The sequence below is a fragment of the Protobothrops mucrosquamatus genome, unplaced genomic scaffold (genome assembly GCF_001527695.2).
Source record: "Protobothrops mucrosquamatus isolate PMUCROS unplaced genomic scaffold, P.Mucros_1.0 scaffold4, whole genome shotgun sequence".
Taxonomy (NCBI): domain Eukaryota; kingdom Metazoa; phylum Chordata; class Lepidosauria; order Squamata; family Viperidae; genus Protobothrops; species Protobothrops mucrosquamatus.
In genome coordinates, this window is record NW_015386391.1 from 319920 (window position 1) to 331403 (window position 11484).

The 11484-nt window shown below is 56.5% G+C and overlaps 1 protein-coding gene across 1 annotated transcript in view; it reads left to right on the plus strand.

Annotated features, from left to right (window-relative positions):
* Positions 1-2865: 2865 nt before the first annotated feature.
* LOC107303203 (diacylglycerol kinase delta) overlaps positions 2866-11484 on the plus strand; it is a 25198-nt gene continuing 16579 nt past the window's right edge. Inside the window, exon 1 of the mRNA XM_029282937.1 lies at positions 2866-3048. Within this exon, the coding sequence (XP_029138770.1) occupies positions 2866-3048 (183 nt within the window). The remainder of the gene's footprint in view (positions 3049-11484) is intronic.

The window sequence follows — 11484 nt, forward strand, 5'->3', positions numbered from 1 at the left end:
GGGGGGGGGGGGGGGGGGGGGGGGGGGGGGGGGGGGAGCATCAGAACCACTACAGCCTGCTCTGAAAGGGGGAAGATTTTTATTTGTACAAGGCAAATGAGATGGGGGAGGGGGCTACAGCCTCCCACTTATAAGGGGAAAGAAGCTGGCAGTTTGGCATGGTTAGCTTGCTCTGGGCAAGACTCAGCAGCCAGATGGCCTTTGACCACAGGCGGGGCAACTGGCTAGATTTCCAGGATCAAGTCCTTTGCATGATGGGCTCCTCTCTTGAGGCTTCAGATAACTGAGGGAGGCAACAGCATGGGAAATGTGGACAGACGTCCATGTGCAGGACTGAGAGTGGGGCCAGGCTGCAGCAGCCATGTGCTTTTGGGGCTGAAGAATGTCTTGCAACCGACTCCCTCATTGCAGATAAGAGCTGCAGAAAAGAGCCAGAGCGTGGAGTTTAATTGCAGCAGTTGCAAGGCTGGATGGTGGAAGCTCTGGAATTCAAGGTCTCTCAGAAGTGCATCAACCCCTGTCCTTTGATGGATATGACACGGCCACCAAGCTTTGCCCAGGCCACCTGCCCTTTCAACAAAGGGAATTGGGCTGGCAGGGACAGCACAGCCTCCCAGAGCTGCCTTGCCAATCACCACAGCAAGAGGTTTAATTGGGGGGGGGGAAGGCAGACACGCCAGCCTTTCACGGTTGAAAGGTTCTGCCTGGGTCCTGTGGTGCATTAAGCCAAGTGGCAGCTGAGGGGAAGCAGGGGCAGGCGGGCTCTTGCCTGAAGCTGGAGCAGACGGTCACCCGACTGCTCCTGACCCCTCCCTGCACAGTGCCTGCCTCAGGGCAAGAGGCCACCTGGAGGGGCTTTGCCAGGCAGACCCACCTGGCTGCTCCTTGGCTGGAGTGGCACACTTCAAGTCCCCCTCGCCCACCTCTCCCAGCCCCTTCCTTCTTCCTTGGCTGGGTTCTTAGCTGCCCTCCCCGCTTGGCTTCTAGAGGGCCCTCAGGAGGGTTCCCTTACTTGCTGCTTCCACCCCTGCCCATGCTCGTTTCCCACAATGCCCCCAGTCCCGCTCGCTAGCCTGCCAGAGCTGGAGATGATGGGAGATGCACCTGGCCGATGCTGCTCTGGAGGCGAATGAGGAAGGGAAGGTAGAAGCGGGGACGCCTGGCGGCGGCCCAAGAGGAAAAAGGGCTCCAACTCTCCGAACGACCAGGAGGCCTGGAGGGAGGCAACGGAGGCGCCCTCGCTCTTCCCGATCTTGGGCCAGAAGGCGGCGGCAAGATCGCCCTCTCCACGCAGTCGATCCGAACACAAAGCAGCGGGTGCAGCCTAGAGTGGCCGAGGACAACGGGGGGCGCTGCCCGCTTTCCCCTCCGGATTCAGGGCTCTCTGTGGGTGGCGCAAAATTCTTGGGAAAGGCTGCGGCGGGGGGGGCTGGTTCAACAGCTGGACAGGGGAGGGGCGAGAGTTGCCCAGCCCCAACAGGACACCTTTACTACCGCACCTGCCGGTTTAGCAAACCAACTTTACCTAACTAAGCCCGTTGCCTGGATTCTCATTATGGCCTCCTGAACCGTGAACTCAGCACGCGGACATGCAGGTCGACCCGGCCTAAAATGTACTCAGGTCTTCATCCCGAAAGACAAACTTGCTTCCTGGTTTTGGTCTCCCCGGTCTGCGGACTCCGCCCACGAGTTTAGCATAGGATTTAGTGTTTCGTGGGAACGCGAGCAACTAGTTGAAGGCCGCTCTGGGATTCCCGCGGCCCGGTCCCCTGACTCCATCTCTTGTTCTCCCCCCTCCCGCCAGGCGCCTGTTTGGATTCGGGCTGCTGCTCGAGGTGGACTCGCAGCCAACCGCAGGGTCCCTGCAGCCGCCGCCGCCGCCGCCGCCGCTCTTGAAAGCGAAGCGAGAGCGATTCGAATCTGCCTGTTTTCTTTAGCCGGCCAAGGGGGGGGGCGTCTTTGGGCCTTTCCCTAAGGAGGAAAAAAGGGTCGTTTCCTAAGCTCCCCCCCCCCCCCGCCGGCTGTCGAGGCTGTTGCGGCGTCGCAGGGGCCGGGCGGAGGAAGTTTCTCGGGGTCTATTCATCCGGATTAAAAGGCGTTTGACTGCTTCGGATGGGAGCGGGGCGGGGAAAGGGGTTGTTTTCTCAGCGGCGGGCGGGACCAGGGAGCACTGCGGCGTCGGCTGGCGGGAGGAAGCAAGAGCTTGCGGCGACCGCGAAGCGCCGAGGAAGCAACACGTGCCGCGGCGGTGGCGGATCCGGCGCAGCTGCCGCGGCGGGAGCGCTCGCTCCGCTTGGAGGCTCCGGGGAGCTGCGCCTGGTGACGAGGGCGAAACGGGCGCGCGTGCTCCCCGCGGCGCTGCGGAGACGCAGAAGGGGACGCTGCCTCGGCTCGGGCTAACGGTTTTCCTTCCGCCGTTGCTACGCGGTAAGTCGCCCGCTACGAAGTCGGGGCCGCCACGGGAGAGCGGGGCCGGACGGCTGTGCCCCAGCAGAGCACGCGAGGGCCAGGGCCGGGCTGCTGACCCGGCGCCGCCCCCGCCCCGCCAACCACCTGTTTGCCGGAGGGGATGCGCGGGAGCCGAGCCCCGGGCGGTCTCTCCGGGGAAAAGCAGCGGCGGCGGCGGCGGCTTCCTGGCCTCGCGGCCCCCCGGCGCGACATTCAAGGAGGTGGATGGAGAGGGGGCCCCGGGGGGGGGAGCGAGGAGAGTGCGCGCGCCCCCGGGCTCGGGAGGAGGGCGAGCTGGGTTTCTCTCCCTGTTTACGGCTGGAGGGTACAAAAGAGGAAGCGGTTCCGGAGGGCCCCGTGGCTCACGCCCGCCCCTGCCTCTCCTTCAGAGGACCGCGGCGTCTACCCGAGCGGAGGATGGCCGAGAAACTGGCCCCCCCGGGAGAGCTGTTCCTGCGCAAGGGCCGCGAGTCGGTGGTCTCGCTGGAGATGGACCGGCTGGCCCCGGGCGAGGAGTCCTCGGACAGCGAAGGCGAGCAGGAGGGCGGCTCCCACAGGCTCATCCGCAAAGTCTCCACCTCGGGCCAGATGAGGGCCAAGGTAAGAACGGCGCCCCCCGGTTGGCTATTCCGAGTGAGCACCTTGCTTTCTACCTTGCCGATCTTAGGCTCGGCGTCTGACTGGTTCGGTAGTCCGGCGAGACGGAGAGGGCTTTCCCGTGGGTGGGACGAGGAAAGGGCAGAAAGAGATCCAGCAGCCTAGCGGAGCTGCGTCTGCCTTGTTTATGGGGTCCCCTCATCTTAAGCCTTGGCCGGCTTTGCTGTGCCCAGTCTACCGGGTGGCGTTGCCTTGACTTCTGTCCTGGTGGCAGCAGATTGTCAACTAGGCCAGGAGATTTGTGGAAGAAATCGCTGCTCTGCTCCCTGGCCCGTTTCAGGGTCTCTTATGGAGGCAGCGCAAGTGGAGCCTCAGGTGATTGAATGTCTGAATGTCTGAACTCGGTTCTATGATTTGTAAATCTGATCCTGTGGCTTAACCTATTATGTGAAACCAACCAGTTGTGGTTTATTTGTTAAACCATGGTTAATCCGGAGGTTAATCTACCCTAACTTGGCAAACACCTACTCTTCTAAAGTAGGTTCACTAAAGGCTGGTTCTGCAGAGGTGTTGCCATTTCAGATTTTTCCTCTTTCCTCCAAAGTTGGTTTTGAATGGCTTAACTCAAACTGGCCATGATGTGTGCTATGATGTGGGGTACGACTGCACGGATTACAGGGAGCGCCCTTCCATCTTTATAGCTTGAAAAAGCCAAAGTTTCTCCCATGTTTTTGACTATTTGGAGTAGAGACAGAGCTCAGCTTGGAACCACTTGTTTCCTAAAGGATTGCATAAAATGTAGAAAAGAGAATTCTGCCTCGGGGCAAAAAGTTTTGGTACCTGGCTCTGCATCCTGCATTCCCACTGATCTTTCTCTCTTGCACAGACCCCACCCCACACCCCTCTACCCTCTTTGTTCTGCAGCACAGGTGAGGGATCAGCAGATCTTCCTGAGGGCTTAAAGACCATAATGGTCCTGGTGGGAAATATTGGAAGCCAGAGATGAGGAAGCAGGTGGAGGAGAAAGATGCTTTATTGTTTCTTGGAGACAATGAGGGAATCAGTTCTGAGCTATTACAGAAATTAGCTGATGCGTCTTCTCTGAAATCCACCCCAGATGATGATTTGTACAACCTTGAGAAACTGGAGCGATTGACAGTCGAGTTAATAATAGGATGCTTGCCGGGACTGTGTCTGCTCTTTGCAGGCTGGGCTGGGTGCATAGCAAGGGGGAGGGGCGTTACCCTGAGGCGAGGGGCTTCCCTTGGGGACCTCGGAGCAACAGGTGCAGCGACTGAGGGATTGAAGGAGCCGCTGTCCCAGGAGGGCTTTTTCTCACCAGGACGGTGGGTGGCACCGTTTGCTGACTAGGTGGGAGGCAGTGCAGAGCTAGGCCATCGATCCAGAGGGCTGCTGAGCAGTGGAACAGGGGGGGACACACAGCCCAGCAGGATGCTCTAGGAGGTGGAACATTGTGCTCTGGTTTTAATTTCCTAATAGCCTTTTCAGGCTCATTCCTTGGAGATTACCTACCGCCTTCAGAGCGCCTCTCTTGCAGCCAGAGGCTCCAGACTGCTTGGGCCTCCGGGCCAAATCATCTGGAGTCAGAGCTGAGTGTTGCTCAGTGGAGTAGACCAGGCCTTTATTTCTTTAGATCAGAAAGATGTTGAAATGCATGTCCTCCTGCCTTGGCTGGGCAGGCAGGCCAGTGCTGGGTTAATGACCCCACACTGGCCCTCGCTCAAAGAGCTGGAGCCATTGGAAGAGGGTCTCTGCTCCTGAATCGGAATCTGTTCCAGGGTGGGGCAGCTTCCATCCCAGAAAGTGGTTCCTCAGCTCCAGGCCCAAAGGGGATTCACTGGGTTGCAGTTCTCCAAGTGCGGGCCTTGCGAGGAGGCCACTGAAGCCTAGGATTCACATCAAAACAGAAGCCTGCTCTGCTAGAGCACAGCTGCCAATCCTGAAGGGCTTTTAAGCTTTGGTAGGTGACATGACTGGAACCCTCATATCGGAAGCAGGATGTGGGAAAAGAAATCTTTCCTCACCGACATTTCCCTGCATGTGATGCCCTTGAATTGTAAGGCTCCATCCCGTTATTCTGGCCAAAATCGGTTAGTATTTTCTCATTTTCAACCTACTTGAGCTGGTGACTACAGCTTCCTGTGGCAGTCAGCTCTGTAGACTCTGTTGAACAAAGAAGGTCATTAGAACTGATGCTTTGCTGTCAAATTCTCTGTATTTTGACAGGAGGTAGCACTGTGCCTTCAGTCTGAAAAGATGCTGGACAGATTTGTTTCCTGCCCTCAAATGGGATACTTGAAATTGCAGCTGCTTAAGCTGCTCACCCCTTACAGATGGATGTTCATGCACTTGATGTAGAGTTTGTCAGGTACCCCAGGAGGAGCTCGGCTGGGCTGTAGTGCATCAGAGGGCAAGGCATACCTGGTGCCCTCAGCCCGGCTCTCCCAATGCTGCATTTTCTGTGGTCATCAACCAGCAACTGAAAATGCCTCCCAAACTCGTTGGATTGTCTTTGCTCAGAGTTCTGCGGGTCTAATGAGGTCAGAGTTTCCCCAGGAAAACATCCAATGTTTATTCTGCACCCCCCATCAGCTAGTCATGGGGGGGGGGATTGTCAGCTCCATGGAACCGTTGCTTGGCACCCCCTTGTACAACAAAGGTCAACGGCTTGTGTCTGTGAGCAGCGAAGCAGAGAGGGAACTGCTGCAATAGAAACTGGCCTGGGACAAGGGCTGGTTGGTGGCTGGCATTGCGCTTTAGCAAGAATGCCAAACTCTTAACGCTTTCTGGGCCAGCAAGACCCAGGGAGTGGGTGTCCAGTGCTGCCTGGCTGCTGTCCCAGTGCGGTAGCTGGCTGCACCTGGAGAACTGCAGCCCCATGAACGGACGCTGCTCTTGGTACCCAGCCTCCCTCTGGCATGGCCTTTCCTTGGCCACTAGATCTGCCAACCTTTGTCTCTGCCCAGAGCGCCCCCAGGCCCCACCTTCCTGGATGGACAGTGCCTGTGGGAGGGGCAGTGCCGAGGGGTGGATGGAGCTCTTCTCCCCTCCGCCTCTAAATCGGGGATTTCCAGCTTTTTAGCAATAAGAGAGAAATACAGGTACAACTGACCCCAACGTTTCTGTTGCTAAGCAAGACAGTTAAGTGAGTTTTGCCTCATTTTATGAGCTTTCTTACCACAGTCATTAAGAGAGTCACTGCAATTGTTCGGTTAAGCAAATCCGGCTTCCCCCCTTGACTTTGCTTGTCAGAAGGTCGCAAAAGGCGAATACATAACCCCGAGACTCTGCGACCATCATAAATATGAGCCGATTGCCAAGAAGCTGAATTTCGATCACGTGACCATCGGGACGCTGCAACGGTCGTAAGTGTGAAAAGGGGTCATAAGGCACTTTTTTCAGTGCTGTTGTAACTTTGGATGGTCACTAAATCAAGGGTTGTAAGTCGGGGACTGCCTGTGCTAAGAATTATATAACGAAATGGAAGTCGCGGCTTTTCAAACCAAAGCAGGCTCAGATCTTGTCGAAAACGTGTCCAAAACACCCGGCCCTTTTTAAGTTCTCCGGTGTCTCCTGGGAGGCGGAGCCAGGCGGCTTCCCAAACACTGTGGCTCCCGCAGCGGGTCTAGAGGCACGCTGGGCTCTCATCTCCCTCCTCCGTCGTGTTCCCCCTCCCCGGCTCAGGGAGGCCGCGCTCTGGGCCACTGGGCTGGGCAATGCTGGCCGGTTGGACAGAGAGTGAAGCAGGGCTGCCTGCTGCCCACCTTCTCCCAGGCCCTCCCAGGGTCGGCTTTTTTTTGCTCTCACCAGCTGGCGGAAGGAGCCCCTCGGCCTCCCTTTCAGCTGGCCTGCTAAGGGGGGGGGGTTCTCCCGCTTTCTTGCTCCCTCAGTGAAAAGTGCCCACCCTGTCATGGCCTTTGCTTTCCAGGAATGAGCGTTTGCACTGGGACCTGGACAAGAAGGGCCCAGAGGCAGAGGAGGAGGAGGAGGAGGAGGAGGAGGAGGAGGAGGAGGAGGCAACGGGGTGTTTGGAAGAGCAACAGAACTGCATTAGCTCTGCTGGACAGACATCACTTAGCTTTAATTATTCTTTCAATTAATTAAATAATGTGAAATTGGCCTTTTTATGGCTCCCTTTCAAAATGCTTTTTAAATTAATATTACACTGGCTGTCCTCCACTGCTTGGATGTGGAGGCTGATTTCATATTTTCATTCCTTTAAGGGTTGGATGGAAATTACCTAGCCCTGTGCAACTGCCATCGCTGGCTCTGAAATCTCCCTTTTTTGTTTTCTCTGGAGAAAAAGATAGATTGGAATATTCTGGTGGCAGCTCTCTGGGGCCTCCCACGTGCAAGCTGTTAACCTGGCTTGCACTAGCACACAGTATTTGTACAGCCACTTGTCCTACCTAGTGTAAAACCAAAGAATAGCAGAGGTTGGTCTGCCTCTTAACTCCCTGTCCCGCACAAGGATCCAAGTGGTTGAGCTCAATAGACAAATATTAAAAAGAAATCCAACTGAGTAGATCTCATGGGCTGAAGCTCTGCCCTTCATTGCTCTGTTTCTAGATTAGCTTCTTCATCCTGGTGCTTTGGAACATTTTGGGACCAAGACCTCTGAGAATTAAATTCCACGCCCACCCCACCACAAGGGCTGAGTTGGAGAAGGCTGACGCAGAACCAACTCCTTATCTCCCCTGTCTAGGGCCCAAAAGCCCCAGATTCTAAGGAAAACATTTCTCCAGGGTCTGCCTTCAGCATAAAAATAGCATTTATTCCTCTTTTTTATCTTTTCCATTTTCTTGATGGTCTACGTGGAATTAATATTAAGAATTAGTTTGTACTCAAGAGTATATTCCTAGTATAAATGTTAAGATTCTGACCTTCTGATATGGGGTCAGTGACAGAAAGATGTGAGCTCCATTCCCAGTTAGTTTTCTCTCCCTTGTGCTTCTGTAGCCCAAGGACACAGGATTCCTCCGATTCTCCCTCAAGGCAGCTCACACAATGGCATGTTGGGGAATGACTGAAATGTTGTTAAGAGAAAGGAGCTTACAGGCTGCTTTGGAAGCCGTTGCTAACCAGAAGGGAGCCTGAAGGATTCCTGTCCCCCTGACACCCCTTTCTCGCTCTGTCCTCTTCTGGGGGGGGGGGCAGATGGCAGCAGTGGTGCCAGATCACACTAGGTGGAGGGGGCTCGCTTGGTGCTGCAAATGTGCTGGTGGCGGCAGCATGTTCCTTTGTGTGTCTCGCTTGTGATGAGTCACCACTGCAGACGCTGAAGCAGAAAGAGGGGCTACTGGCCTGGGGTGGCCATCTGTCGGGCCCCCCAGGCTTGCCTAACTTGTGGGGTGCTTCGTTCTGGACAAACAGAGCTGATCTGGTCTGCCCCACATGTGGGATCAAGCCCGGGGAAGGTGGCTCATTGGGCCCCACTCTGACCAAAGGAAGATGAACAGAAGCCCCGGGCGGGGGGGGGCAGAGCGGCGCCACCGCCGAAGGGAGCCAGCTGGAGAATGGCTTTGGCTTTGGCTGTTCCCAGCACCCTGGAGAGCGCTCCTGTGGCCAGGCTGAGGGGCCTCGGGACTTTCCCACTTCCCCTCCTGGTCCTCGCCTGCAGCTGCTCGGGATGAGCAGGGGAGGAAGCTCCTCCCAGAGAGTTGGCAGCTCTAGGGCACCCTCGGGCAGATGTTCGGCCTTTCTTCACTGCCCCAGGGCAGAGACCCCTTTCAGCTGAGCTGCCTCCATCGTCCCGTCTTTTTCTTTCTGGTCCCTGCTGCCCCAAAGCAGGAAACTCTTTTCCTTTCCAGAACAAGCTGCAATGGCCATATAAGCCCCATAAAGAGGTATAAAGAGAATCCCTGGCAAAGGGGGGAGGGGGATCTGCATCCATTGCCCAGTAGGAAATCATCTTTCTTTGATGGGTGAGCAACTGGTCCCCTAACAACGTCTCGAAGGAGGAGGACGCAGCAGCAGTCAAGGAGGAGGAAGGAGTCTCTCTCCCTATTGAGCTGCCACCAGGGAACAGGGGGGGCTGTGCATAGCAAACGCAGCCGGCCCCGGCCTGCCTTTCTCACTGGGGCCCAGCAGACTGCGTGCCCCTCACTGGGATGGGCAAAGGAAAATGGTGACCCAAGTCGCAGTGCCCTTGTGGGGAGCCAAGAGGCAGAGCAGTGGGGGGGGGGGATGGCTCTAGCAAGGAGGGGCACAGCTTTTGGGGCAGCAGCCACTTGGCTTCTGGGTAGGGAGACTGAGCTCTTCCCAGGCAGGGAGCAGGCCCAAGGATTGCCTTGCCCAGGCCGGGTCTCCACCGAGTGGCCAACACGGGACGTGTGCCATGGTGCCAGGCTCCAAGGCTTCCTGCCCTCGGGGGGGGGCTCCTCTCTAGGTTTGCCCTTCCCTGGCTGTGCTGCAATTGGCAGGTCTGGAGGTGCCTCCTGATGGGCTGCTATCATGTTCCCTTCTGCCTGTGGGAAGCGCTTCGTTATGCGGCTGAAGGGAGCCGGGATCAGGGCAGGCCACTGGCACCTCGCCTCTCTGTGCCAGGCCATCCTTGAAAAGGGCACCCCTCCCTGTCCCTCTCCCACTTTCAGGCCACGGCCCCTCATTGCTGCCCCTTGGAGAAGGAAACGAGGATCCACCCCCCTCCCAAGGTAGGCTTAGCTTTTGGGTTGCCTGCTGCCAAGATTGCCCAGGTCATGGGTCTCCTGGGGGGGGGGTGTCTCGGGAGTCCGTTACAGCCTTTCTTTGTCCCCCCATGGAAGCACCCCAATTCAAATTAGACAGAGGACCCCCTGTCCCTTTACATCATCATCCTGGACAACCTTATAGGTTAAATAGGGATCCCCAAATGTTCCCTTTCCAGCGAGCTCCGAAATGTCAGAGCCCCCTCAGAGAAGGGCCCTGAAGGCGTCAAGGCTCCATTTTATGAGCGCTTTCTGAGGGGGCAGCCAGGGAGGGGCTTCCAGCTCTGACACCCTAGGCTGCCCCTCCCGGTCTGAGGGGGGCCCTCCTGCCCCCACACTTCCCTCAACCTCTGACCCCAGCAGCCCTGCAGAGGCACCACTAGGCCAGCCAGAGAGGCTATTTTTAACTGTTCCTGCCCTGTGATAAGGTCGCCCCCTTCCCCCAGCCCCACTGCCACAGCCACCGCTCATGACCAAGAACTCCGTCTGTGGGCTGCTGCTGTCTGGGGCGCTGGCCAGGGTCTGTCTGGGACCCAGCGGCACAACACCCCCGTTTCTGCCCCATCTCTTCTCCCGGCCTGAGTCTGTGCTCCATTCTCTGACCTGCTAATCTGACTAGCCATCTCGGAGCTAAAAGATGCTTAATTTGGGGAGGGGGAGGAGAGGAGCGATTAATGTGCTGATCATCAGGATATCCCCTACTACACAATCTGCCTTCTCCTCCTCTTCTGGATATTGACGTCAGATTGCAGTCGCCTTCTTGGCTGAAAATCAATCCACGGTCTTCACAACACAGCAGCCTCTTTCCTCCCTTGCACACTGCAGGCCCTGGGGGCAAACTCCCCCACTTTTGCTCCTGGGCAATGCAGGGCCCCAGGTCCCAGGCTGCTGCAGGAGGCAAGGCCTGGGGACCTCTGGGCCACACTCCTCAGAAGATAAAGAGCCTTCTTGGGTCGCCGATCACGATTTCTTGGCAGCTGCAAGAGGCTGTGGGGTCCACTCCTCCAGCCGCTGGCCTGCCTATCTGGCCCTGGGAAGGGGGCTGCAGCAGCCGCTTCCCCTGGCAAGATTCAGGCAAGGGGGGGCTGGAGTTGAGCCCTCTGCCGCCACAGCCGCCGCCTCACTTTCCTCCAGTTTCTGTGAATTTTGCAATGCCCAGCTGTGAAAAAAAAAGCATGTGTGAGAAAGACAGGAAGGAGTGGCAATCGCTCAGCAGAACTGGAAATTGCACCCGCGTTTCCTGAGTCACAATGAAGACAAGTGCAGCTCTTTTCAGCAGGGGGTCCTTGCTCTGTTGCCATCAAGCCTGTCCTGCCCTTTTTCTGGATAGTTGCCCTCAGCAGAAAAAGGCCCTTTGCCAAATGAATGTGAAAAAAAATCAAGGCAAGAAATGGTCAGAGCCCCTTCCCACCCCCATACCCCTTTTTTTTAATTAGCAACCCCCTCTGAATGAAGAGCCCTTCTGCTCCACCCCCAGCTCTTGTTCAGTCATTCATTTGCCTTCTTGCACTCATTTGAAAAATATATATATATGTAGGTCTTTAGTTATTCGGGTTTTCTCCCGCGTAGAATTAAAAGTACCTTGGCGACGTTTCGACGAAGTCACATTCGTCATCTTCAGGCTGGTGTCTTCAGCTTCGTGCTTCTAAGAGTGGTGTGTGATCACAGCTTCTTCTCCAAGACAGAGAACAAGAAAACGGCAAAGCCCTCCTCCCATACATAAAAGGCACCA